This window comes from Dufourea novaeangliae, unplaced genomic scaffold, assembly GCF_001272555.1.
Source record: "Dufourea novaeangliae isolate 0120121106 unplaced genomic scaffold, ASM127255v1 scaffold112, whole genome shotgun sequence".
In the NCBI taxonomy this organism is placed as follows: Eukaryota; Metazoa; Arthropoda; class Insecta; order Hymenoptera; family Halictidae; genus Dufourea; species Dufourea novaeangliae.
The window spans coordinates 2,180,680-2,208,008 of NW_015373993.1; the positions used below are offsets into that span (position 1 = coordinate 2,180,680).

The 27,329-nt window shown below is 35.9% G+C and overlaps 7 protein-coding genes and 1 non-coding gene across 9 annotated transcripts; 2 read left to right on the top strand and 6 right to left on the bottom strand.

Moving 5' to 3' along the window:
• Positions 1-1,634: 1,634 nt before the first annotated feature.
• LOC107187827 (mitogen-activated protein kinase 1) lies at positions 1,635-4,639 on the bottom strand. Of its 2 annotated transcripts, none has more exons than XM_015576002.1 (8): positions 4,515-4,639; positions 3,606-3,732; positions 3,423-3,533; positions 3,101-3,352; positions 2,854-3,021; positions 2,590-2,778; positions 2,387-2,519; positions 1,635-2,234 (listed from the first exon to the last, which is right to left on the bottom strand). In XM_015576002.1, exons 1-7 carry the CDS (start codon positions 4,637-4,639, stop codon positions 2,394-2,396), a joined length of 1,098 nt encoding a protein of 365 aa, XP_015431488.1. In that variant the 3' UTR covers positions 1,635-2,234; positions 2,387-2,393. The 2 variants fall into 2 exon arrangements, with proteins under 2 accessions (XP_015431488.1, XP_015431487.1); XM_015576001.1 differs by having other exon boundaries at positions 1,635-2,313.
• Positions 4,640-5,969: 1,330 nt separating this feature from the next.
• Positions 5,970-6,041, top strand: Trnad-guc. Its single transcript has one exon. It is a non-coding gene; the product is annotated as a tRNA-Asp (tRNA).
• A 2,419-nt stretch (positions 6,042-8,460) lies between these two features.
• Positions 8,461-10,471, bottom strand: LOC107187874. The gene is made up of 5 exons (XM_015576062.1): positions 10,246-10,471; positions 9,391-9,897; positions 9,217-9,305; positions 8,912-9,133; positions 8,461-8,826 (listed from the first exon to the last, which is right to left on the bottom strand). Exons 1-5 carry the CDS (start codon positions 10,366-10,368, stop codon positions 8,670-8,672), a joined length of 1,098 nt encoding a protein of 365 aa, XP_015431548.1. The 5' UTR covers positions 10,369-10,471; the 3' UTR covers positions 8,461-8,669.
• A 603-nt stretch (positions 10,472-11,074) lies between these two features.
• LOC107187870 (rab-like protein 6) lies at positions 11,075-13,658 on the bottom strand. The gene is made up of 5 exons (XM_015576058.1): positions 13,532-13,658; positions 12,978-13,462; positions 12,134-12,897; positions 11,555-12,059; positions 11,075-11,477 (listed from the first exon to the last, which is right to left on the bottom strand). Exons 1-5 carry the CDS (start codon positions 13,656-13,658, stop codon positions 11,277-11,279), a joined length of 2,082 nt encoding a protein of 693 aa, XP_015431544.1. The 3' UTR covers positions 11,075-11,276.
• A 1,077-nt stretch (positions 13,659-14,735) lies between these two features.
• On the bottom strand, positions 14,736-16,510 carry LOC107187885 (histone-lysine N-methyltransferase SMYD3). The gene is made up of 6 exons (XM_015576072.1): positions 16,395-16,510; positions 16,021-16,262; positions 15,634-15,938; positions 15,258-15,537; positions 15,010-15,172; positions 14,736-14,943 (listed from the first exon to the last, which is right to left on the bottom strand). Exons 1-6 carry the CDS (start codon positions 16,508-16,510, stop codon positions 14,736-14,738), a joined length of 1,314 nt encoding a protein of 437 aa, XP_015431558.1.
• A 1,474-nt stretch (positions 16,511-17,984) lies between these two features.
• On the bottom strand, positions 17,985-19,552 carry LOC107187877 (surfeit locus protein 4 homolog). Its single transcript, XM_015576064.1, has 3 exons — positions 19,498-19,552; positions 18,164-18,838; positions 17,985-18,071 (listed from the first exon to the last, which is right to left on the bottom strand). The coding sequence occupies exons 1-3, from the start codon at positions 19,546-19,548 to the stop codon at positions 17,985-17,987; spliced, it is 813 nt and encodes a 270-aa protein (XP_015431550.1). The 5' UTR covers positions 19,549-19,552.
• Positions 19,553-20,758: 1,206 nt separating this feature from the next.
• Positions 20,759-22,086, top strand: LOC107187875 (dual specificity protein phosphatase 12). The gene has a single exon (XM_015576063.1). The coding sequence runs from the start codon at positions 20,759-20,761 to the stop codon at positions 21,800-21,802; it is 1,044 nt and encodes a 347-aa protein (XP_015431549.1). The 3' UTR covers positions 21,803-22,086.
• A 275-nt stretch (positions 22,087-22,361) lies between these two features.
• Positions 22,362-24,305, bottom strand: LOC107187892 (paired mesoderm homeobox protein 2-like). The gene is given in 4 exon segments (XM_015576079.1): positions 22,362-22,797; positions 23,611-23,703; positions 23,954-24,008; positions 24,157-24,305. Coding segments are annotated over 4 exon segments (702 nt in total). The 3' UTR covers positions 22,362-22,392.
• Between the last annotated feature and the right edge of the window lie 3,024 nt (positions 24,306-27,329).

A 27,329-nucleotide genomic window follows, 5' to 3' on the forward strand; every position in this document is an offset into this window, starting at 1 on the left:
ACGAATTTCGACCATGTTAGTTCAATTTTGCATTGATTCATTGCCATCTTGGGATTGATTATACTTCGTCGCCGGTGTAACACGGATATAGTAAGATTCCAGTTCTTTTTTTTTTCATTTTGCAGCATTCATACCCCGTTAATTCAAGACGAACAAAATTAACGAGTTTTACGTACAATTTTTCACATCTTATACACTTCCTGTCCCGATTAATGGATTTCTCATGTACGTTTCTTTATCACAATCGGATAAGATTGGTTTGTCTCCTAATCGTCGACGACAGGTTCGTGTATTGTACAGCGCAATCAACTGTATCCGCTCGTCCGATTTTCCACGGCGTTAGTCAGGAGCATGTCGAATATCCAAACAAGTTAATCGTTAGAATTTACACGTACACTTAGAGCGAAGAAACACGAGTCGAAATAAGAATGTTTTTTTTTCTTTTTTTTCTTCTTCTTTACAATACATCTAACCGACATGGTGAGAGTTTGAATACCCGGAAATCGCGTGCAAGATGGACGTCGGTTTTAAAATGATTATCAAAAACGGAACGTACTTGAAGCAACGGCGCGGCGGCGGCGATCCTCAAACATTTTCGATAGAAAAAGAATGAAAAAGAAAAACGAAGGAGTGTGTGACGTATATATATTCTACTGTGTATAATGGATTGGAAGTGTAAAAAAAAAAAGTATAGAAAAGTATACACGTAGATATCATTCAAACAAACACCATGCGCTTCGCACAATACTGGCAGTTTATCAGTGTAATAATACCGGTAGATTGTGAAATAAGACGTAATTAAACGGCTCAGAAGAACTGGAAGCTGCATCGAATGCAATTAACTATGAATTATCGTGTTTTTTTCCCTCTTTTTTTTCTGCACCTCTCACTCGCTCTTTCTCACGCGCACGCGCTCTCTCATTTTGTCACTCCTTCCGTCTTCCTTCTAGCGTTATCTCTCACACACTCACTCACTCACACTCTCTCCTTCCTCCACAAGCTATGAAGTTCGATAAAAGGCAGAAAAACATTTTCTGCAAGGTACGCAACTACCGTAATAAGAATGATGACACTGAATTACATAACGCAACGAAACTATCTTTACAAATACTTCTCGGTGACTCTTCTTCAATGGCTGTTTTGGTTTGCAGTACACTCTCGACGTTGTATCAATGTCTCTCAATGAATAATGTTTTGTTACTAAGCAGATCGTGCGAAGATGCCATTAAGTCATAAATAACTTCCGCCGTATGTGGCAAAAGCGTAACTAAATAGTAATTAAATAATTATCGTAATAATTATAGCAACATATAATAAGAGTGGAGTATACATAATAAATTAATGTTAATTATACAGTGCTGTAAAGCAAAATAAATTCAAAGAAGACAAACAGAAGTTATTCGCGGCTCAATCTAATACTTCACTTGTATGTAGAGTGTTTCTAGACATGAGATATTCCTTGTTTGTAAGAATAAATAAAATATTCTTCGAAATTTTGAATTTATTTTTACATAGTGTTCCATCCAATTGTCTTACCAGTCACGAAGCACTCTATTTATTTTGAAAGATCATATTAATACTCGTATAAAGTGATTCAGATTTGATCAATTGGTGTTACAGTTTTCATGTAAACACCAGTCCTAATGACAATACAAGGCATTGAGAGGCATTGTATTATTCTTGGTATTATGGACAAACACACGCTTCTTCGAGTTTCCTCTTTTCATGCATATATTCTTACTCTCGCACTCTCTTTCTCTCTCTCTCTCCCCTCTCTCGCTCATATGGTTTTCTCATCGGTCGCAGTTCTACGTGGCTCAGAGTCTACACATGAACACCGACCACCGCATCCATTCTCACTCGGCAATTAAATCACAGACAATGTATGACGGTGATTAACAATATATAATCGTCAACTAGCGTTTACCTATATAAATTCGGGATAAATAAAAGTTATATTGTACAAATTAATATTATGCATTCCATGTAACAAAAAAAAAACACTGTATTTTGTTTCCTTCCGGTAGAGACATGCGAATGTACAAGTGTGTTTGCACGGACACTGCGATTTTTCGTATTTTTTTTGTTCTGTTACTGTTTTGTTTGTTTTTTTTTACCTCGTTCACCGCTCCCATTATCGCCCGTTAACCGCTGGATCGACCCTTGTCTTCTCGATCAGTGTCTCGCGTTCGAGGAGCTTCTCCTTTCCTTCACACATTCGATCGAGTGAACAACTGTAAATGAAGTACACTTCTGTTATTATGACGCCACATCTTCGCCCCCTTTTTGGTCGTTCTGCCACACTTGCTGCAGCTGAAACGTGTTATTGTTATCCCTTTGAATGCTGATCACTGTGGAATTGTTTGAGTTAGCTGAGCGTAGGTACCAATAGACTACATAGTGTTCTCCTGATGATTCTTCTGAAATAGGAGGGTCTCTTCGAAGATGTATTGTTTCAAAACTTCTTTCGGCAAATCATCTAACTCCATGTCAAATTTAAATGGCTCTTCCGCGACAGGCTGGAATAATTTACCACTTATTATATCACTAAGTTCTTCTTGGTTAAAATTAATTTAGAAAAATACGTACTTCATCAGAGGGATCATAATATTGTTCTAAATAAGGATGTGCGAGCGCATCTTCCACGACGATTCGCTTGTTGGGATTAAATGTCAACATTTTGTCTAAAAGATCCAAAGCCCGTGAATCAGCATTCGGAAAGAGACTCGTCCATGGAACCTTTGGCTTATAAGGTAATGACTGAAGGTAATTTCGTGCCTATAATAAAGGATATATAACAATTAATAAAATGGTCCATGAATTTATAAATGAATACAAAAAAACAATATATACTTTTTCATTAACAATACAGTCAAGATCCTCAGTAGACGGTGATCCAAGAATTCCCAATATATGGTTCAGTTGGTCTAAGTAATGTTTGCCTGGAAATATTGCTCGTCTCGAAAGCATTTCCGCAAGTATGCAACCGACTGACCAAATATCTATAGACTTAGTATATCCCTGAGAAGAGGAACAATAAGATGAAATACTTGAGTTACATATGTCTTAGTTGTAAGTTAATGCTTAAGATAATTTGTACCTTGGAGTTAAGCATTATTTCTGGAGCTCTGTACCATCTTGTTGCTACATATTCAGTAAGGAAGCCAGCATGATTATGCTCTGGATCGGCGACTCTGGCTAAACCAAAATCACAGATTTTAAGGTCACATGTGGTATTCAAGAGGAGGTTGCTCGGTTTCAAGTCTCTGTGCAACACATTCGCAGAGTGAATGTACTTTAACCCTCGTAGTATTTGGTAAAGAAAATAGCATATATGATCGTTACTAATAGCCTAAAATTAAAAGAGATTTAAATGTATCACCATTTCAAACAGTTGCAACTGACCATATTATTACGCTAACCTGTGTTTTAAGAAGTTTGTAGAGATCAGTTTCCATCAGACATTGAACAATATATACATCTTTCATTTGATCTATAGTAGGTGCCCTTAATATATCCCTTATGTCTATTATCTGCAAAAAGATGTTATAAAAGTCAACGTGGATTGAGAAGTCCTTATTGCAAATCAATTATTAGACACTCACATTTTCATGTTTAAACCTGGTCAGAATTTTTATTTCCCTTAAAGTTCTCTGACTATACGTTTGATGTTCAAAAGGTGAAATTTTTTTAATAGCTACCTTTGTTTTCGTTACATTATCATAAGCAGATCTGTAAAAACAAAATTTTTATCAATTTGTCAGATAGACTTTCCTACTTTAATAGAGGAATATTAACATAAAATACAATGTGCCCCAAACAATGACCACATTACAGGAAGTGGTTGCTTAAGATTAAAAACCACTCTTATTACATTAATTGTAATAGTCTTTTCAATGTAATTCCTAACAGTAGCAAAATGATAAATTGCAAATCTTAAATATTATAGAGAAAAAACAGAACTGCAACAATTATAGAACATGAAAAAGTCATCGTTTTAATGACATATTAAAAATATACTACAATGTTCTGCTGTCAAAAACAATGTGACTCTCGTCAAATGAGAAATGACATATTTCCCAAAGAGACCATAAATTCGACGGAAAAAGAAATTCGCTATGGCTACAGAGTTTCTGGAAGTAATCGTGATTTTGTTAATAATTAACGGCGCAATGATAAGAACGATAAACATGCGATAAGGAACTGGGAACAAGGAAGTCATGACGCTGACACGCAAGTGAGCAAGAGTCTGAAAGGGTGTGACAATTCCGTTCAAAACTGGCGCCAAAAGACAACGACACATAACGATGAGTAGCGCTTAATAGCGGGTGCACACGGTGTCGGGGCAAAATTAAAACCATAAATACGTGTCGTAGAACGAGAATCCAGCCGTAGTTCAAGCGATTCCGCTGACAACTGTATTTCTGATTGTTTATCTTTCGGCCTGTCAGCCAGTCGATACGCGGGCGAAAGTTCTCACCAGTAACCAACAGAATTGACTCGAAGACACTTACACGACCATCCCATAGGCACCCTCACCCATGTACGACAAATTCGTGTACCGCGGGCCGACCTCGAACGTTTGTCCGCGAACGACCTCGCAATTCGGATTCGCACTTGCAGAACCTTCGCCCGCCATTTTGACAACTATTTTGCGGCTCCGGCGAAGTCGGAACGAGCCTTGCTTCTTCGCCGACTCGCCACGAACAACACTGTGGCAAGATACACTCAGAAAGACTTTTATACTCTGCTTATCAAATAAGTCGTAGCAAAATGGTTCTCGAATTAGACGATAGGAGGTGGCGAACAGCTACTGATTCTCGTGGTGGATGTTAGAGGGCTTCAATTTGAAATGGTAAAAATTTTTTGCTGAAAAACAGTGGTGTCCATGAGTAGGCTACCTAGGTACCTTTTAGTAGGCGCTTTTTTTGTTCAGTTCAGCAGTTGGCGCGGTTGCGCCAAAGTAGTCTGACGATTGTTTGAAATAAAGTACCATTTTCATAATTTTCGTTTTTTCTTAATGAACATGTGTTTTTTCAAAACCAAAATTCGGACACCTACGAGGAAGCATTAATTGGGTAAGCTACAGACTTTAACAATGAACAACGGTACATCGAAAGTATTAGTTTTCGTGCCGTAACATCAGTGTCATTTCTTGTTTTCTTATATTTGCCATCTTCTATAAGGCATTCATTATTCTTATTCTTCGGGTTATGCAGTGCCGAGTGCTTACAATTGTTAAATCTTGTAGGATATAATAAAAGTGAAATAGCATAAGGCTATTTGATTTACAAGATGTTTAGTACATATTTGTACATACATAACTTAAAATAGTTCAATTGAGAACATAGTTTTCAGTATATTATTACCCATATAGAGTACACGATCTTGGCTAATGCGTCGTCGTCTTATGCATTAATAAATGAATTTTGTAGCCGTCGTCACCGTGAAACTTAACAAAGGGAACGCGATTGACACTTGAGTGGGTCATAAATTAAACCTTTCCTGGAACTGCGTCGAGACCGAGACGACAAACACGTTAAGAACTGCGACGCCGGGATGACATTCATCGCACATCAGCGATGTTTTTTATTAAATATATTACAAATTATTCTGTCGTATAGTTGGAACGATTATTTTGTTGCAGTCTTTTATCTTACAGTTGCATACAATTTATAGAAGATGCAATCACAAATAAATCTGTGCGTCGCAACTGCTAAACCGTCGCAGTCTAAAAGGGCCTGTTTATGACATACCGTGAAGAGTATTTCTTCAGATCTGTTTTTAGTATTTCCAACAATATAGTAAGACTGTAAACGAAAGGAATTATAAAAAAAAATCCAGAAACAAAGCGGGGGAAAAATAATTAATGACATACATGTTCGTAATATGTCGAAATTTTGAAAATATTAATGATTGTAAGATGTGACGCCTAATGTACTGCCAATTTAAGAAACATTATCGTCCGATCCTCGGTAGTATAGTGGTCAGTATCCCCGCCTGTCACGCGGGAGACCGGGGTTCGATTCCCCGCCGGGGAGGATCTATTTTTGCAATTTTTATACTGAAATGTCTTACCGTAATGAGCCATCTCGTGGCCGCGGGATTCCGGGAATCGGGTGACGTCACGGCGTGCGAGCGAGAGCGGTAGAGCGAGCCGCGGTATCGGTGCTCTCCGTCGGTGTTGACGGGTGCCGAGGAATTTCGGTGGTCTATGGGAGGGAGGTGTGCGAGCGAGAGAGTACGGTAGAGCGTGCCGAGTATCGGTGCTCTCCGTCGATCCAACGCGCCAGTGAGTTGCGTCACCCAGTTTATTGACTTAGCCGTGTACGTCGTGTACCAAGGTCGTACCATCCCGTGCAGGTCTGTGCTTGCTTCCTCACTTTCTCGTGAACCGTCGCGGAGGGTGGTCGCGCGTCTCATACTCGTCTTTTCTTGTTACTAACCCATTGTTTGTTGCAGGCATTCGACAACCATCAATTTATTTACTGTGCATATTGTTGTGTCCCCTCTCTTGTTACTAATCCCTTATATGTTACAGATGTTCGAGAACCATTGGCTTCGATATTTATCTTCTTATGTACTGTGATTCATTTAATGTGATTTATTTACTGTGCATATTATTTATTTATTTACTGTGCATGTTACTAATCTATATACTGTGCATATTGTTGTGTCCCCTCTCTTGTTACTAATTCCTTGTATGTTACAGATGTTCGAGAACCATTGGCTTCGATATTTATTTTCTTATTTACTGTGATTTATTTACTGTGCATATTATGTATTCTATGTGTATTGTATAATGAAAAATATTTTTCCAAACAGTTATTCCATCGAAAGAAGACATCGATCAACGTCTACATCTTCAAAGCGTGCGTCTACCACTGCGTTAAGTTACTGTAAGTTAAACTTAAATCATAATTCGATATTCATTGTTATATTCATATTCATCATCACATCGTTTATTATTAATTTTAGTCTATCTATTAATAGACTTAAATTGTGATCAGCCATTGTGCATACCAAGTTATTATTAATTCATTTTGCTCGTTGATTTCTCTACACAGACTTGGGGTATGGGCAGTGGGTCTGTACCTATTATGGTACGGGCAGTGGGCCTGTGCACTAAGACTGTTTGCCGATCCCTCTGGTTTCTATTGAGAAGCCAGATATCGGACGTGTTTAGTCTTTGCCTGGTAAGTAGGATTTGGAGTAAAGGCTCGTGCGCGCCTGGGTACAACGTACCCGCCTACGGAGTAGACGGGAGTCTGCTCCGTAAAAGGACTCTGTTTTACAGGGGATCTCGCTTGCACTACCATACTTGGTCATGACCTGTGCTCGGGTCTGGTACGTACGTGACCAGCCCAAAGGGCCTGGAAAGTGAGAGATGGATTCGGGTTTGCGAGGTTGCGCCCGTCTTTCCTATTTTCTTAAACCAGGTTCTGGCGACAACACTTTCATCGCGATACTTGTTCATACTGTAGTTTAACGTGGTTCATCGTAGAATTAATTTTTGGCTTGGTATATTAGGTGCGTAAACGAAATGATCGATGGAACTTTTTCCATTCCGTCTATCTCTTTCGTTTGAGTATTAGCGACTACATTGCGTTAAATTTGTTATTTCGTATTACTAGCATTAATTCGTATTAATTAGAATATTAAGATAATATTAGTTCTAAGCTGAAGAACGAAGACAACCGACGAGGGAACTTAGTTTTTTATAGGTTTAGGCTCAAGAAAGAAGTCATCCGCCGAGGGATTTTAGTATCGGTAGTATTAGATAGTTAAGATTTAAGTAATTTATAAGGTTTATTGTGAAAGGTGGGTAGATGTGGAACTTGTGATTCCATCTACCTGCCTTGGGCCTCCACTCGCAGCAACCTCCTCGTGGTGAGGCCTGGGCAATCGGTATTGTCATCGGTAAAGTACTGTAAACTGAAGACAATATCGAGCTAATGGCTGCGAACTTTGAATCTATCTCATAAAACCACGTTCTATATTACATTGAACTAGGATTAGGTTAGTCGGTGATACAATTTACTCATACAAAACAATTAAACGCATTAGGTGCATATTCTCAAGCGTTAACTTTGGTTTAATATTCTACGACGTTAAAGCGTTCTATTAGTTTTGCACACAACAATTAAACAAAGTTTGCTTACATACATGCAGAATTGCAATTTAATTCAAACACGACAAAACTAGCTGGTCAAATTGGTTCATAAAATAAACAAATTACTGTGCATCATAATTATAGGAAATGTAATGTACGAAAATCATAATTAAGACACATTATTTACTTAACAATAATAGATCATTCAACTAAAGTACAATTTATGAAATGCTGTAGTTTTAATACACAATGCTTACTTTATTTGTTTCGTTAAATGCTTATGTTAATAGCAATGAGTTGTATATACAAAATAAAGCTTTCTACGAAGCTTTGATGAAGTTCCTGTACATCGTTCTTTCAAAAAGTAGCAATTTAACAAAAATATCTTGCAAATTAATCAGTTTATTTTCGTTACAGAAACATTTCATGGCATGTGTTCATTTACAAGTGTAGCTATATAGACATATTCGAACACTATGTCAGAATAAATTATGTGCTTATTTTATTTGATTTGAGTTCACTGCAACTTTATTTTTGAATAATGTTTAAGTAAGCTCTAATAATCCAAACCTAATAGCGGTATAAATAAAGCCGCGACAGGAGCCTTCACTTTTTCTGGTACTTCATCTTGATCAGGCATCATCTTGTCGGCAACATGTTTAAATATTTTACCGTCGTTATTAACATAAAAAGTAGAGAAACCATCATACCACCTATTAATAAATGTTTATAATTAAAATAATATTACAAAATACAATAAATGATTTATTACATAAAAGGGTAACTGAATTTACTTACGCTTTTGTATCATTTAAATGTTTCTTCATATTCCAAACTCTGAGTTTCCAAAATGTAAGAAATACGTGTGTACCAGACATACCTATTATTCGCCAACGAACTTTAATACTATTATCTTCTGGGTGCATAGTTATTTTTAAAATATCTAGTTTGACATAAGCAAATCTTAAATGACTTATTATTTTTAAAAATGCTATTTGCTTCACATATTGAAGAATTCCCCTGCAAAACATTGTCAATAATATGTATCACACATTTTCAATGATAAATTTTTGTTTAAAAAACAGTTTAGATTATATACTCACGTGGTTACAGTTCCCCTAATATTGTTTATAAATAATATATCCTGTGTGTACAATTTATAATCCAGTGCTTTAACAAACAACATGGGTAACTGGAAAAAGCACATGTTTTAATACAAAGAGTTTGTTAAACATTATACAAGATTAAATAAGGTATATGCAAAAATAGATACATACTTCTTTACTAAGGGTATCAAATACATATTGCAATTGTGCTTGAGATGGTTTACGATTCTCAGATGCTTGTCTCTCTTCTACAGTTTGCACATTAGGAGAAATATTTGTATAAAGAAAACCTTGCTTATCAGCACTAGGTGAGATAATATTTAAATTTCTATCAACTGAGAGTAGTACTCTGTGAGACAAACAAGATTGGTTTTTTGCATAAAACCAACTGCAATCTGCATATTGTTCTGACCATTGTCCATTATTATTTAATACAGATTCATTTATAATATCGATATTGTTAATGTTCAATATCTGAGTATCTGTTTGTTTATGCTGTTGCATCCATACTGGCTGCTGTTGATTCCAATTGTATTTTTTATTAAATAGATCTGACCATTCGGCATAAATATCAAAGTAACTTCCTGGTGAAGATTGACTTGTCGTATGAAACACAGAATTGAGACTTCTGTCTCCACTGCTTGTTGTTGCGCATGTTACTGCTGGTGTACTCAAAAACTGAAATTTTATAACAAATACCTGTCATTACTGTTCTTCAGATTTTATACTTAAAATTATTATAATTATGTATTGCATACAATCCAGAGAATGAACAAATAAAAAGGACCGGCAATAAACAGAATTTTCAGTTAAATCTAGACGACTACTATAAAATAACAACATATATACATATTAAAATAAAAAATGTATTATATAAGTATTTTAAGGTTAATTTTGTCCGGCGATTTTATGCGACGATAGAAAGGAACAACAGTTCATAACAGGGAGACCTTAGTTGTCCAGAGGCAAAATGGAAATTCAAATTCTAATGCTTCATGATTGTCTTAAAAAAGATTTGGCATATACCTCTTCTAAAAACTGAGACGATTTAACATGTTTTGGTAAGTGACGGTCAATCTTCGTTACGCGTTTACGTGTATTAACAAAAGGTGTAAATTTATTTGGAAGATTACGTAAACACAGGGACATCTTTTAATGTTTCTCTTTCACTGATTCATACTCAATATTCTTCAATTATACACAATATAACATAATGTGCGACAAGCGCAAATGTCGGCATGGCCTTAACATGATACCCTATACAACCTTCGGCAATGTTCAGGCTCTTTCTAAACACTCTTTTGATAACTTTTTAGACATACACCTCTTTAGCTCGAAAGAGGGCGTGTAGTTTAGTGCGAAGTTTGAAATTTTCATTTGACAAAAAATGGAAAAGTGTTACAATGAAAAACTTAAGTGTCAGATTGTATGACAATTTTGTATTTAATTATATATACATATTAACATGAAGCTATAACGATGATGTTATAATTTTATTTGACAAAAAATAATGATGATGTATTATTACTTAACTAACATAAGTGTTAACATGAAAATCACTTTAAACAATAAAGAACAATAAACGTCAGTGAATGACTGATATGAAGGTATATATAAAATATTTTTAAAAATATTCACTCGGAGAAAATTGTAAGTATCAATGTAAAATAAATTCATTAGATGATAAATATTTCCAGACTGCAACAATGAAATACATTTATATTTGAATGAATATCGTACACAGTTTTACATGAGATGGTAATGGAATACTAATTTGATAATATATTAACAAATTATTAAAAGTTTGAACTTAAAAATATTGGATTACGTTCATTTCGATAGAAATTGTCCGTTGCCATAGTTCGTAGTCATTTTATCATACAAAGATTTATAACAGAACACTGAAATCACTCGTAACTTGCTTCAAAATTAATGGCAAGCTTTAATCTCATTTTCCGTTCCAAATATTAATTATTGTGGGACATTTGCATGCCTTGCCAGAAGACACCATTATTAATTAGTGACACAATTAAGTTTAACATTATTCGCGTAGATCGCTATATCGCTTCGTAGGCGACATCAACACCAATCCTGGGTCCAGAACCATTTAGAAATTCTTCGAGTTCATCGCGTTCCCTGTTTTCGTCTCTCGAACGGTGTGAAGAACGTTTCTTTTTCTTTTCTGCTTTATCTGTTTTCTCTTTATCCTTCTCTTTATCTTTAGGCTTTTTCTTCTTCTTTTTCTCTTTATCTTCAGTCTAAAATGAATTCAATTTAATATAATAGTACTATAAAGTAAAACTTTAACGAAAGATACTTTATAATTGACTCATACCTTTTCTTTGTGTTTCTTCTTTTCTTTTAACACAGGACTGCTGCCATCAGAACTCATATTATGTCGTACACTAGCATTGTCAAGTAGTTCTAGATGTACGTTAGAACTAGTTACGCTAACATCTAAACTTTTATCGCTCAATTCTAGTCTGTCTTTTCTTGTGCTACTACTACTCAGATCCTCGCCACCTTCGGGACTTTGTCTCCATTGAAAATCACGTCGAAGCCAACTATCAGAAGCATCAGAACTAATCTCCTGTTGTTCGTTTAAATCATAATTGTTTGATATTTGTAATTCTTGGTCTATGGATGATACGGAATCACGTTTAACAATCGGTCGCAATTTTTCTGGATTCATTTCCGTATTTGATAAAGAATCTCGTTTGTGTTTCTGCTTAGATAATGGATTCTCAGCCAATTTCGGTTGAATTGGTGGTGTCGTTTCTTCGGTGGATGATAAATCATCCTCGTAATCAGCAACTAAAGGGTTCGCAGTTTCAGTGTCGCTATTAAAAAAAAGGAATAAGTAAAAGTAGTTGAAGTTGTACAGAATATTTCTTATTAACACAACTTCATATACCTTTCAGAATCTAGCTCTTGATGTTGTACTTTCTGTGGTGAACTTTGATTTCCATCCTCTAAAAATGATCGATCTAAAAGTCCGTCATCTGGTACGAAATCTTCAACGCTAGTTAAGGGTACCTTTGTATTTGTATTATGTGCTACTTTGTCAATTTCATCTTCTTTCTTATTACCAAATATCTTGGACATGAGCGACTGTGGTTTGCTAATTGAGTCTCTTTTATCAGAATTACTATTTAAAAATTCAGTCACTTTAGGATCTACTTTTGACATATTTTGCGCAATGGATAATGCTGATGTAGACTGCAGGTTTTTACTATGAACTGTTTGATTTTCTAAAGTACTTATATTTTCTTTCTTCAGTGGCGATTTCAAATCTATATTTTTAACTGGAATGGGCATTCCTCCTCCTATGGGACCAGGCATAGAAATTGATCTTCTAACTTCCGCGTTTGCGTTTATGTTACCATTAGAAGATATATGATGATTGCTTAAAGAAGTAGGGACTAGAGTACTGGCAGAGACAGAGTCAGCAATGGCTCTTCTCCTGTTGACAAGATTATCCAAAAATTTATTGTAATCGGCATCATCGCTATCCTGAAAGAGATCAAGTTCTTGTACTGTTAAACGTGTTTCCTCCTCATTGGTTTCAAGTTGTTTCAGTAACGTTTCCCGTTGTAACTGAAGGAATGGAAGATTGAAGAATTTGTGCAAAAGTTTTAACCCAAAGCCATTTCTCATAGATGATTCCGCGTATCTTACCTGTAGAACATAAAAGTATACAAAAAGTAATGAACATGTTTATTCAAATAGTCATGATAAAATAATAGCATTAAATTTACTTGCGCTGATCTTTCATGTAACGAATCTATAAAGTATGTCACGTGATCTGCTGTAACAGTTCTGTGATGAGCCATGTCACAATGATTTCCTAAAACAATAACTGGAATATGGCTGGGTATTTTTGGAAGTTCTCTCTGTACATAATCAAATGTCCAAAATTTCGTAATATCCATCATAATAATAACACCATTGGTCCGTTTGTACACATCAAGAAATTCTGCATCCAATGCAGGTTCTTCAATTATATTTTCAGACTGTGAATTGTCCATTTTTAAACCTTCAAATTTTTTTCTACGTCGACCTTTATCTACAACATCCCAAACTTCGACTTTAACAATATCATCGGTAGCTTTATAATTCCATTGAATACTGGTTACTTGTATTTCTTCCGTTGGTATGTATTCTTCTATAAACTTTTGGCCTTGAAGTCTATGAAATAAGCATGTTTTTCCCACATTTCTATCACCCTTTATAATAATTTTCACTGAAAATAAATAATATTTCATTTTAAAAATATCTTATATTTGTGGTAAACTTAGTAAGATATACTTACTATTATATTGTACACCTTTGGCAAATTTTCTCTGTAATGTTGTTGGCATAGACTGATGAGCCGGTCTAGGAGATACATTACCAACTCCATCAGACTTTACAGCTAATCTTTTAAATGCAGATAACATTGTTCACCTATTTTTTTTCAATTGTGCCAATAATACTTTAGGAAAATGTATTTTCCTTAAAAATATTAAAACACATATCTAAAGTGGAAAAATGTGTAAAAATTAGACTTCTTTATATTCGTCACATAATTTGTAAAATAAATGCACAGTAATACAGAGTAAATTATGTAAGAATATAAAGGAAAAAAAACGATTTTTTATATTTTTCAGACAACAATACAAACAAAAAAACTTATAGAACAGTGTGGCACTCAAACATCTGAATATGACAATAACATAGATCTGCGAATATAAAAAATATGCAGAAACGTTTTATTAAAAGAAATGTTAATATTAATTGCTACACACCATATTCATATCTGAGAATATTTAAAAATTGTTGTGCAAACTAAATACCTCGCCTCGACCATTTATAACAAATTTCAAAGATAATAGAAGATTATTACATTGCTTACCACATGTTATTCTAAATTTTCTGTAGAAAATAAAAACTTATTCCAAATGGATAACAGATATAACAAAACTTAAGCAGCTGTCACTTGGCAGCTCTATTTATTTTCCGTTTGTAATGTTGGTATTTAACCATTTCTAACACTGTTCGGTATATATATCTATACAATCGATTCTTTTGGTTAAAAAATCGATCTGTTGAATCGATTCTCTGCTGTTCGATTTTTCTGAGAATCGATTCTTTACTCCGAGAATCGAAAATCGATTTTTCTTTGATCAATTTTTTTTCGGTTATAAAGGAAGGTTTTTGAACGCAACTATATTTGACTAAACGTCGAAGAGATATTTTAGATTCCGAGGGAGGAAATCGAGAGTAATTTTTTAAGATGAAAGTTGTTAAGAAATACTAATATTCCGTGCCAACTATTCTTCGGTTAATATAGGTCTATTGGGTCTATTCCTAACATACGATTTTCGTCTGTGACAGTAATAGCGGTAATTTCAAAAGTTTCATAAGCTTTAAACAAATAAAAAAATATAGTTTTCAATATAAAAATTAGAAGTTATATATATTTAAATAATAAAATTAGTTATTATTACAATTACTAATTATCAACTTTCAATACTTCAAAAATCTTCCATAATTGCTTGATGAAGAAGAGGTTTTAAATGTTCTTTAACCAAAGTATGTTTTTCTTCATGTGTTATTATTAAAATAGACTTGGCTCGTTTTAAAGGTTCTAGAGCTTGTTTTGGTTTTCCTAAATATAACTGAATCTTTCCTATCATAAGGTACAATATTCCAGTCAGTGGATGTACTTCACCGTAATATAGTCTGAAACATGAAAATTTGATATTATTTTTAGCTTACAAATTGGTCAATGTAAAAAATCGTTCTTACAAGGAGCCATTAGTAAGTCTTTTTGCATAAGATTCAGCTTCCTCCCAGTGTTGTAAACTTATGGTTGAATCAAAAGCACTTTGTAAAGTTTGTACATGTTGTATATTAAGTGGATGCAAGACACCCTCTTGTTTTTTTAGGCATACCTTGCTTACATCCAGATCTGATCTCTCTTATAAGAGAAGTACATTATGTGATTGGATTTGATTAAGTATGTAACTATCTATTATTACTATAAAAAAGGATACAAGCCATATCCTTCATGCTTTGTAAATGATATGCAGTGAAGTCAGATATCTCATGAAAGGTATCTTTGAATTTTTCTGGGAATTCTGTCCCACATTTTGTACATGTGTCTGTGTCAGGAGAGCAAGGATGTGTGCAAGACTTGTTTGGGCACATTGCAGCTTCAGCCATTAGTTCTGGCTGTTCACATTTTTTACAATTGCACCAAAAATAATATGAATTTTGTAATTCCATGCGTCTGTCTTTTGTCGTTTTAAGTACATCAATGTATGATATTCTTATCTACACATATATTGTTACATTTAAAATACTGTCCCCTGTCAGAAATTCAGTTACTAGCAACGAATTATATTATAACTTAGCAGAAAAAGAACTTGCCTGAGACCAATCTAAACAAGGAAGATCTACTATTGTTCTAATAGTTATAGTAGGTCCTTCAAAAGTGGCTACAGCATTTGGCATACAACTGTGATCAATAATTGAAGGTGCTAAATAAATACCAACACCAATACTATTCATGTCCAGATCAAATATATTAAAAGAATTAATACAAATTCTGCCATAAATAGCTGTTAACTCTACATAACTTGGCATAGGTTCATTTTCAAACAATTCATTTAAAATGCCACATAGACACATAAAATGTTCCATCCTTTCCTTATCTTTCTTTATATCAGAGTAATCTGATGAAATAACAAAATCAGCATCAATGAAATGAAACAAAACAAATCCTACTCATCTTCCAAATTGCTATTGGATACTCACGTGACATTAAATCCTTAAATTTTCTATAACTTGTTTCACTGTAGTATCCCATTTCTTCCCCTCCACCTTGCTTTAGTTTTATAATTATGCGAGTCATAAGTCGTGCCATATCTGGTACGACTTTTGGTAAAACCTTTTTTAATTTTGGACATTCTGTCTTGTGTATGGACCATGCATCTTGTTGACAGGAACGATTACAGTAATAAACACATTGGCAGGCAGAACATTTTGAAAGTTTTCCACTGAAATAAACACAGCTCAAAATTTATGTAAATAGTTCGTACCATCAAGTTAATATAAAATATATATAAAAAAGTTAATGAAAATGTTCTTTGAGAAATGTTTTGTATCTTTGGGCACTAAATAAAGTTTACCTTCTTAAACAATGATCGCATCGATCTCTGCTATATTTTGAACTAAGAACGTAAGCGAATGGTTTAGTAGTCAAAATAGTAGTTCCTTTTTTTAAAAAATCTTTATTAGCATTCATTTTTAATAAAGGGTGAATCAAACCAAAGAAAAAAGTACAAATTTGTAGGTAATGCTCTAAGGAACTATACAATTCTGTACATATATACTGTCACTCGAAAAATAAGAAAGAACAGTTTTATTCGAATTTCAATTTTAATATCGAATTTGGTAGAAAACTCAATGATAGTTGTTAGATATTTTCTTTGCCAAAGGCTTTGTTTACTACAATTTAAACGCTACTGCACAATTACATATTATCAACAATGATAAATATGAAAGTATGGAACCTGTCTGATTTTAGAGGATAACCTAAATGTACTCTTTAATAACCGGTGATTAAATATTTTTGTGTTATCAATTTCTTTTAACTCATATAATTGAGAAATCATGTTTCTAATATTTTAATAGGTATAATACATTTGTAAAAAGATTTATTAATTCGGAGGCTCTATATAACTATATATGTACATATATAAAAGTAACAAATTAAACATTGGAAAGCAAATGACGAATAGGAAAATTTAGTTTAATTATACATAATTACCTTTGCAAACAATGGTCACATCTGTCATTACGGTATGACGATTTCATAACATATGCAAAAGGTTTTGCAGTTAAAATAGTTGTTCCTTTATTAATAGATGGTCTTTTATATCCATTTTTTATTCTCATTCTCATTGGATACTATTTAAAATTAATTTTCAACACTTTAAAACAATATGTAACGGAACGTAATGCAATATAATGCTAAATGGATCTAGCTCTTCAACTGCTTCGTTCATGTAAGTTTACCTGTAGACTATTTTGAGACCAGTTTATTTTAGCAAATCTTATTATTGGAAGGATCTAAATTTGGTAATTAGCAGTAATCATTTGACAAGTAGACTGTAGAAAAAATTATCAATGGAAAATTTGAAATGGAATATTTATTTACAATAATTTAATTGTATAAAAATCTTGAAAACTTGGTACCTTCATTGTTCTATCTTTTATAAATTTAATTCATTAATGTTAATGTACTTTTATGGAAGAATACACCGACCTATTAAAATCATGCATGTAAATCCATCCAGGACTCAAGAGCAAAATTGGAGAAAAAATTAAAAACACACAGAAAAAATATATTTTGTTTTCCTCAGTAAACGCTGTGTCATATGTACAATGCCATTGTTCATAATATAAATTAGTCTTGGTGTTGTCTTCCTTCTGTTTGTGTCTTAAATATTAATCTTACTCTTCTGGAATTTCTTCTATTTTATCCCTATAATTCTATATATTTTAATTTGTGACATCTTAAAGTACATAACAATACCTCAACAATGTCTTTATCCGAATTGAACAATTTAAAATCGTGGATATTACAGCTTTTTATCCAAGAAATAGTAAATTTGTTATAAACTCAGTTGAGCATAGAAAGGAACAGGAATGGGAGACTGTTTTTACTTAATGATCCTGACAATGCCATGAAACGTATTTAGATGACACCATGATATCTACCACTCTTTCTTATGTTCATCCATTGATACACCTCCAGGACCTAATGAAACTATCATTAAAAGGCCACCAATCACTGACAATGTCTGCAAACAAATATATTTACATGAGCATTTTTTCCTGTGGGAATAAAATAAGTAAGAAATAATTTAAATAATAATACTAAAGAATTCATTACCTGAAAGAAGTCATATTTAAGGAAATCCCTAAGTGCTTTATATTCTGGAATGGCCCACCATGCATTATGATAAAGATTAAGCGCAGACAATAGCAAAACAAGTAACAATGCACTGAGCTTGGTCTTGTATCCAATAGTTACCAAGACCATCAAAATACTTCCAAGAATATCCTGCATTATTTGAAGGAACGATATTTCAATGCGAATCAATGTGGTAAACATAAATGCCAACAAAATTCTGCCGGCTAATTGTAGCAGATTTTTGGGTTTATTGTCTCCAAGACTAGGTACTCCAGCAAACAAAGATCTTCCTTCTACTCTTGATTCAGCCAGAACCAGAAGAAGAGCACCTATTAGTGCTAGATTTCTGAACAAAAATGTTACATCCCATAGAATGTTGTAAGCTAATGTTTGTAGGACCACTATGAAGAACAAAATTCCACAAGCAATGCTGACTTTCCATCTGCCAATAACCATGACACAACCTCCAAGCTGTCCAATTAAATTAACCAGTACAAACATTGTAGCTAAGAAAGTGCCACAACCCCAAGTACTGTTCATAAATTCTCTTTGTTCTGACCATTGAAACCACATTCTTAATCCATCTTCTAAGAATGTGGCTATAAGGCAAACTCTTGCAAGAGTTGGCAATATATGTTTTCCATTGCGGATTACCTATTAAAAAAAAAAGAATATGTAATAACTATAATGTTTCATACGTATAGAATACTCAATAGAATGTGGTCACAAAATTATTAATAAGACTTTTAATATATAGTTTGAATATTTTTTGATATTGTAACAGGGAAAAGTAGGTCTGTGAAAGTGTATTCCTACAGAGTATTGACAGTGAATGTAAAATGAAAAGAGAAAGTAAAAAACATTTAAACTGCACATTCTTTGAATATATTTTAAGTTTTATTAATACATAAGAATAAATTTCATTGGTAAATAATACAATATCCGATTAGTTAAGAATTGTTTCCGTTATTCTTTTGCAATTCTCCAAAACCGGGTGGAACAGTAATGTTTGTGGCATATATATTTTTTTGACAATGCATAACCTTTACTTTGTTAGTATATCAAAAATAATATAGAGGAGTTTGTAATGCTTGACAATAACAAAAACATTTTAAAACAATAAACAATTAAAGAGAAGATCATCAAAAATAAAATATGCAATTATATACAGGCAATCGTGCCACGATGACGTTGACAGGAGTACACCTGTGCTCCTACAGGATTTCTGCTGGCTTTCAATCGCGAGATTCTTTCCAAAAACAGAACTACATACTTTAAAAAAGTAAGAAGAGCACAATGGCTTGTAAATTCACCTGGTCAGCGATTTCCTCTGCTTTCGAGATCACCTCCTGCGAGATCAGCATCTTGTTTTATTCAAAAATCAAAAAATAACCCATACACTCACGTCTATACACGTGCGCGCACGCAAGTAGTGCCGACAGAAAAGAGAGAAGCAGAGATAGAAAAAGAGAGAAGGAGAGAGGGAGAAAATCGGAGAAACACGGAACAAGTAGGCACAATAGCTTGGCACGACTGTGCGAACGATATTCTTGCGGCCTTCCGAATGATGTGGAGATCGAGCACGCGTCACTTCCGGCATACGTGGTCAAACAACTTATTCCGTATCTTTTCGAAAGTATGTACATAGATCAATGGGTCACACGAATTACATTCATTCCCTTGTTTTTGAACAATGTCATCACTATATACTTTGCATTCTGCAATTTCTTTTCCTCTCTTGAAACGTTTCAACATTATTGTATGTTTTTTAGATCTCAAACATACTACTATAATCGGTGGCAATATCAGTTTTTAACTTCAACGTGTACCTGAAGAATACTATACTATGTATTTTTTACTACGATGATCATTTATCATCTATTATCCCTTGAGAAATTCATGCAATTAGAAGGAAATAGGAAAAAGTGCGAAGCACGTTGTGGCGGGTCTAGTTCTTAATTTTAGAATAGTACCATAAAATATATGACAGCACTGGAGCGCCATCGTAGCTACATGCGCTTCATGTCACAAGTAGATAATTCCTCTCGTGCTCCGTTTCGTGAACGTAAAAACATTTGTGTTGTTTATCGTATTACGCTATCTAAGAATAAATGAATATGTGTTTATCATGTGACAATAAGAGTTGTGCATAATACGTGAATCGATTAAAATTCGGGCACCTTCATTATATCAAAAGCTTTCCTTATTGTAAGATTGTACAAGCTATGCTTTCAGAAAAATATTTTTGATAAGATTTCTTTGATAAGACATACTCCTAGTATTCGCGGTATTCTTGACCGAGGTAATAAAAAATTGATACGCATTTAGAGCATGCCTTGTAAATAAACTGGCAAATTTTGGATATCCTACCTACGTATGGGGACAAGTCTATTGTTTGGCAAGTTTATGTTTCATGTTTCATTTTACAGTTATCAGATCCTTTCTTGTCTTGTGCAAATAAGTAGAAATTTCATTTGATAATTTTTAACATTTTGTATTTTAATGGAGAATATAAAGTAGTAAAAATTAAGGGCACATGTCGTAGCTTTATTTTGTTATTTCAGAATAACCAACATGGCTCAAGAAGTTGACCACAAGTTACTTAGAGAAGATTTTGATGCTGGTCCTTCTAGTTATGATGAAGTTATTCCTGGTTTATTTCTGGGAAATCTTACAGCTGCCACAGATATCAAATGGTTAAAAGAAACTAAAATAAATTATATACTTACAGTAGATTCGTGTCCTTTACCTCGGAAGATTCAAGAACTTTTGCCAAATCTAACTGTAATGTATATTCAAGTTACTGACCTGCCACGCGAGGATCTCCTTACCCATTTTGGAGATTCATACGAGTTTATAAATCATGCGTTAGAAACAAGCAATAGAATATTAGTGCACTGTTATTTCGGTATTTCCAGATCTGCCACATTAGTAATTGCTTATTTAATGAAAAAATATGGGAAAAGTTTCTTCAACGCATTTGAAGTTGTGAAAGAGAAGAGACATTGTGTTGAACCTAATGCTGGTTTCTTAGCCCAGCTGAAATTGTACGAAGAAATGAGTTTTGATATAGATAACACTAATGTACAATTCAAAATGTATAGGTTACAAATTGCGGCAGATAAAGTTCGGAAAGCAAAAATTTTACCACAAAACTGTGCAGAACTGATAAAGCCAGATCCAGCCCTTACTACAATACGTCCAGAACCGACAGTTTATCGTTGTAAAAAATGTCGAAGAATCGTGGCAAGTGTGAGTAATATTTTGCCACATGTCCCAAAGGAAAAACAGATATGGAGGCATATAAGTACAAAGAGAACATCTAAACAATCAAAACCTGTGCACGAGCCTTTGGACTTACAAAAAAAGGATGAGAACCAGCCTGTAGAGTTTTGTACTAAAATACTCTTTGTCGAGCCTATGGCTTGGATGCCCGATATAACGCACAATGTCGAGGGAAAATTGAATTGTCCAAAGTGCAGTACAAAGCTGGGTTCTTTTAGTTGGATAGCAGGTAGTCAATGTCCATGCGGCAGCAAAATAGCACCCGCGTTTTACTTAGTTCCCTCCAAAGTAGACTGGAGCAATGCTGTGCAAAATGTTCAAGTAACTGTATAGTACTAGAGATGTATCTATATATTTAAGAAGTTTTGGACGGACAATTAACATATATAAGAACACATTTTTTAAACCTTTTTACGTGATTGTAGTTTGTTTAGTATTGTAACAAACGCAAATGTGACCAACAACATGTCTGTAAAATTGGTAGTCTAATTTTGTGCCAACGTTAACGTACTGTGTGTATGTACAAAGAATCGCAATTTTATGACTCTAAACATTTCTTGCCGCAACGACTAAACGACCCGTTCTTCCATAATTTAATTTTTGTATTTATATACACATTCCTTTTGTCTACTATTATCGTACGTAACGTAATAATTTAGTAGATTAAAATACCATCTATTGTATATATTTCTTGCATCGATGATACAATACATTACGATTTCTACCATTCATTAATCTACAGTTGTTCCACAAAATAACGTTATCTCCATTTTACCCTGTATTTGATACTTAAACGCTAAATTTCGTGCAGTTACGATCGACACTTTTATCATTCTCCGTAAAGAAGTTAAAAATTATGGTAATCAACGAAGTATATACCCAGGGGGGGGGGTTGGTTGCAGCGCGAATCGAAACATTTTGTTTCACATACTCGCGTGCATAGCCGAATATGCGGGTCCGTACGGATGCGTTCTAAACCTGAGTGCGTTCAGACCGTTCATCGTAGATCCTTCCAGTCCACCGTGAATTTCCGTCTGATGATAAGAGGGAATATTCATGTTTCCCAGATTACCGTTGATAAACCCGTGACAGGTTGAAGATGTTTGCATAGAGGTATAGTGTTGCGACGATCTCCAATACTCGCCGTATGGATATTGAGCCATTTGAGTCGTCTGTAAAGGTTCGGCGTTGTTTTCTTGGGTGTGTGTTATTCTGATAGGTCGCAAAGGTAAGGCGGTTTCCATTTCCTTGGTCGAGGGGATGCCCCGATTAATAGCGGAACTTCTTTCGTTTCGACGAAATTTTGCGCGTCTGTTCTGGAACCATACCTGCAAGTAAAACCGCTATCGTTTGAAAATTGTATCGAAGTCGCGGTTTACCGAAGGGATGGAAGAGAAGAATGGCAAGAAGAGATTCGTCGGGGCGAATACGGGACGAGACGGGACAGCGTGACGGCTCCTGGCAGGCGTGTACTGTCCGCAGAGACAGACATTCGCAGCAGACACGGGATCTGGGGAACGCGGCGGTGGTGGTAGTAACGGATGGATCGACACGAGCAACGAAAAGTGTGGTCTTTGCATGGTCATGTACAGAAGGCTCAAGACATCACACACGTGCAGGATACGCGGCGCATCATATCCCACACCGTATGCCAAGCACAGATGCTGTTACTGGAACGACGCAACTATCCCGGCAAGCTAATCATAGCTCCTTGCCCTGACAACCTGTCTCCTTCGATTTTCTGCCTAGCTGTCCGCAACCTCCACCCTCCTTCCCCGTTTCTTTCGTTTCTTTTTTCTCTTCTTCCTCTTCCCTCCACGACTCGGTGTCTGCCTTTCCTTCTACCGCTATCCACCATGATCTCGAAGAACACATGTGGACCTGGCCCACCAGTGCTACGATACTTTTTTCTGACGGGCATTCTTCCTTTTTGCAAACGTGGAAATCATCTTCAAAAGACTTTACCGCACGGAAGGACGAACCTTTTTTTCGTACGGTCAATCGTGAACCGAGATTAGTCCGGTGAATTTCTTTGGCAAAGTTTACGACTTTTTCCGCTCGATTTTCCACAAATACACATTTTTATGTATCGCAACTATATTCGAACACTACTGCATACAAGAAAACATTTCTACCGTTACCTGGACTCTTGCTTCCGATAAGGAAACACGCGTCGCCAGTTCTTCTCGAACAAAAGCGTCAGGATAATGCGTCCTCAGCACTCTCGTTGCATTCTATAAGTCAAGATGAAGGTGTTTTCGAGATGCCGATCGCGATAAAGGAAAAGCAAACGCGACCAAAAAAGAAAAAGGCGAACGAGAAGAGAAACAGTATGTATGTACAGGCATGGCTATTCTTGAATGACTTCACTGTGTTTGGGCATTCATCGAGGCGGCATAACGCAAGCAGTATGACTGGAAATGCGTGATTTCGATGGAATCAAACGCGATGCAGACTGTGGATTAAACGTGGAAATACATCAACGATCTATTTCGCTTGTTCGCCTCTTTGCGAGCGACGCGGTTTGCGATTTTCTTCGCTGTTTACGTAACGAAATTACGTAAAACATTATCAGGCTATAAATGGGCTTTCGCGAAGACTATCAACTAACGTTCAAACAAATGACAGCTTCTGTCTGTTATGCGGTGACAGACTATGAAAAGAAAATAATTTACAGTATCACCCACCGATTGACGATTTCTAGACTCTTACCTAATGAATGATTCGGTGTTGATAAAAGGCGCGAGACCGTGAAATCTTGCGGCATATGATTGTTCGGGACTTGTGAGACTATCACGCTGTTGTTTCCCTCTTGTTCTGCATTCGCGCACAACATTTTTTTCGCTTCAACGATCGGGCTCTTGAGTCGAGCGTCGATCAACCGTGCCTTTTGCGGTGGTTGCGATTCAGGAGGTTTTATTATTCTTCAAGGGGCTGCGCTACTCCGTTTTCAAAATGGATTATTGTAAACTTTGACGGTAAATTTTGTACAATGATCTCGTAAATGCGGTATTCCAGAAATTACAAAATCACATTTCCCCTTTTGTCAAGCTCCATAAACGAAAGGTCGTACAGTCGAATAATTCGCTGATATGCGACAATTATTTACGAGGGATGGAGATGTACGAGGAAACCCTTTCATGCGTAATTTACAGCCGAATATGTTAACCGAAGCATTGTCGAGGTGAAGCGTGACGAAGCAATTAGGGTCTCGTGCCACGTGTTTGTGAGCACGATCTTCCATGAATATTATCGATATACCGTTATCAATCCCACACTGTTTTTCTCATATTCTGTATGTTAATATTATCGAAACGATAATTTTTTGTTAATATTAGAATAATCGTCGAATGATACACAGATTGTATTAATAATATTCTTCCTATTAATCGCAGTACATCGATACACTTCAATTTTGCGTAAGTGCGTATGCATCGGTTAAAATTCAATTACCACTTTTTATACTTTTTTCGCTGGTTACACGTGAATATCAGAGGTGAGTTACCAATAAATATACGTGTATATTATCGGTCGTTACAGTTGATATTTTTTCCGGCAGTTACGCTCAATTACGATTCGTTTCAGTTCGCGACAAGGGGTGATTTGGTCGACGGTAACCTTCACCCTCCGTATTAAAGTCCCATCGCGGGAATGGAAATTAGGCAAAGTAAAGTAATTCTTGGCCCACCGATAACTAAGTATCCTGTTACTTCTAGTAAATTCTTTAGTTATTATTGTGACGTCGTGTCATTCCTCTCTGTCCCGCACTACTTGGAATATTTCAGAATGTTTATTCTTTTATAGTCTTGGCGGTTTCACGTGGGTTTTGACGAATCGTAAAAGTTTCTTGATGCCGCTAAGTTTTCGTGACGAAAATCTCTGTCGCGGCCACTTTACTGGGAAACTTTGTAACGGCAAGGCTACTGCAAAATTCCTGTCGTTTCGTTTACGAACCAGAAATTCGCACGGTTAATCACCCACAGTGGAATCGTCGATACCATCGAAACGATCGCGTTAAACGTTCTTGGAACGGAATCCCTCGTTTTCACTCGTTGTCGCGCCCGTGTAAATCACAACTGATCGATCGATTTCACCGAATGATCGCTACGAGAACTGTGTTCGAACAAAGTCATCATATTAGTCGGGGCGGCGGGATGCCAACTGACTTGGCCGAGTTAAAACGTACTTGAAGATCTCCTCCTCGGCCTCTTCATTTGCTTCTCGTCTTCGTCCCTTCTCCTCTCACCCCATCACTCTCTTTCAAACTTACTCTCTCCCTCTCTTTCTCTGTTTCACTCTACTGTTTTTCGTTCCCGTCTCGATCTGCCTTCTACGCAGAGGGACACGCACTCGGGAGAGGAGAGAAATAGAGCATTTTAAGAGTAGGTGGAGATTTCCTCGCCAAGCTCCACCTTCATTAGAAGCTCATTGGTTTCTAAACGGCACCACGGCCTTTTGACGTTTTCTAGACAGTACTCTTCAGGGTGAAGTAGAGTTACGCGCACGCGGCTGCCTCTTCAGAAACTTCAACGCCGTCGCGGTTATTTATTCGCAGGAAAGGTAAAAAGACATCTTTTTTATTAACAAAACAATGGAGCCACTCGGATTCTTTATAATCCATTACGTATTATCGTTAACGATTTCCGATCCATCTTTGACTAAAAATTCATACATATTTTTCGCATTCGAATTCCCTACGAAACCCTGCAACACTAAAGTTGTATTACTCGGCGTTTTACAGGAAAACAGTAATATGCGGGAGGCGCCGGCGTCATGATGGTTTCAATTTTCACGTACACGCCGAACCACGGTTCTTTATGCACCGGAACATTGGTCTTCTTCATCGCCGCGGCTTGGCTCCCGTTACACAAGGGTGTCGGGTAACGATTTCGTCTTAATGCGAGAAGCCTGATCTTTTCTCTTCTGGCCCGATCGTTCCTCGTTCCTCTCGGTATAATATGCATATAAGTATGTCTCTGATTCAAATTAACAGAAATCTTGCCTGTTCAAGTCCGTTTCCCGTTCGCTGAACTTTAACGTCTCCTATCCCGTTCCGCTTTTTTAACGAGAAATCTGTTGAATACGTCGGCAACAGAAAGTCGCGTTACACAACTGTCCTTTTCTTGGCGATATTACGCTCGACAAAAAGGATCATCTATATACATTTCATATCCGATAAGCAAACAAACTTTAAATTTACGTCGATCGAATCCAAAGACTTTCGATGTTTCCCTGCTACGATTAATCTTTCCGAAAAATATACAGTTCCCTGTCACAATGTATTCCTGTGTAAACACGAACCTGGGCTAAAAAACGAGGACGCGTTCGCATAGGAAAAAAACTGTTGGAAAAGCTCGCGGGGCCTAGGTCAGTACAAACAAATAAGGGTACGGGAATGGGCCGAGCGTTTAGATATGTTCTGTCACGAGTGAAACATTGCACCCTAAAATTATGGTCTCTCCATAGTTCTATGATTTCTTTTTTTTTTTTTTGTTCATCGCATCGATATACCGAAAGTCAAACAGTATCGGTTTGGGGTTCGCTCGATGGAGAATTCGCGTTCTGTTGTCGATGAGAATTCCGAATCACAGGAGGCAGACGTAAAAATCGAGTTCGGGTGATTGGAATTCGAGAAGAAAAGAAGAACAACGGTATTCTTTACGGTGTTACGAGGGAACGTCGCGAAAATGCATTAAAAGCTGTAGGAACGGAGTGTCGACAGCTGACCGCGTTCTATACTTTAACCTGGAGCAAATGTTGTTGGCTCTCGGCAACAATTATATTCCCGGCGATTTTATTTATACGAGGCTTTTACGAGCGCAGTCATTCTTGCTGTCAACCGTGCCGGCCCAATAAAACG

Bases quoted from the DNA above. Each gene is read 5' to 3' on its own strand.
- LOC107187827 (XM_015576002.1), bottom strand. From the start codon at position 4,639: ATGGCGGGCGAAGGTTCTGCAAGTGCGAATCCGAATTGCGAGGTCGTT. The intron at 3,733-4,514 runs GTAAGTGTCTTC...TTGTTTTTACAG, and splicing joins GGTGCCTATGGGATGGTCGT to ATCTGCTTATGATAATGTAA. The intron at 3,534-3,605 runs GTGAGTGTCTAA...ATCTTTTTGCAG, and splicing joins CCAGGTTTAAACATGAAAAT to ATAATAGACATAAGGGATAT.
- LOC107187874 (XM_015576062.1), bottom strand. From the start codon at position 10,368: ATGTCCCTGTGTTTACGTAATCTTCCAAATAAATTTACACCTTTTGTT. The intron at 9,134-9,216 runs GTGAGTATATAA...AATGTTTTGCAG, and splicing joins ATTAGGGGAACTGTAACCAC to GGGAATTCTTCAATATGTGA. The intron at 8,827-8,911 runs GTAAGTAAATTC...ATTTATTAATAG, and splicing joins CATTTAAATGATACAAAAGC to GTGGTATGATGGTTTCTCTA.
- LOC107187870 (XM_015576058.1), bottom strand. From the start codon at position 13,658: ATGTTATCTGCATTTAAAAGATTAGCTGTAAAGTCTGATGGAGTTGGT. The intron at 12,898-12,977 runs GTAAATTTAATG...TATGTTCTACAG, and splicing joins TACATGAAAGATCAGCGCAA to GTAAGATACGCGGAATCATC. The intron at 12,060-12,133 runs GTATATGAAGTT...TTTTTTTAATAG, and splicing joins CAAGAGCTAGATTCTGAAAG to CGACACTGAAACTGCGAACC.
- LOC107187885 (XM_015576072.1), bottom strand. From the start codon at position 16,510: ATGAATGCTAATAAAGATTTTTTAAAAAAAGGAACTACTATTTTGACT. The intron at 16,263-16,394 runs GTAAACTTTATT...TGTTTATTTCAG, and splicing joins TGCGATCATTGTTTAAGAAG to TGGAAAACTTTCAAAATGTT. The intron at 15,538-15,633 runs GCAAGTTCTTTT...ATATATGTGTAG, and splicing joins CTTGTTTAGATTGGTCTCAG to ATAAGAATATCATACATTGA.
- LOC107187877 (XM_015576064.1), bottom strand. From the start codon at position 19,548: ATGCTGATCTCGCAGGAGGTGATCTCGAAAGCAGAGGAAATCGCTGAC. The intron at 18,839-19,497 runs GTGAATTTACAA...TTTTTTTAATAG, and splicing joins CAGAGGAAATCGCTGACCAG to GTAATCCGCAATGGAAAACA. The intron at 18,072-18,163 runs GTAATGAATTCT...ATTTGTTTGCAG, and splicing joins TTAAATATGACTTCTTTCAG to ACATTGTCAGTGATTGGTGG.
- LOC107187875 (XM_015576063.1), top strand. From the start codon at position 20,759: ATGGCTCAAGAAGTTGACCACAAGTTACTTAGAGAAGATTTTGATGCT.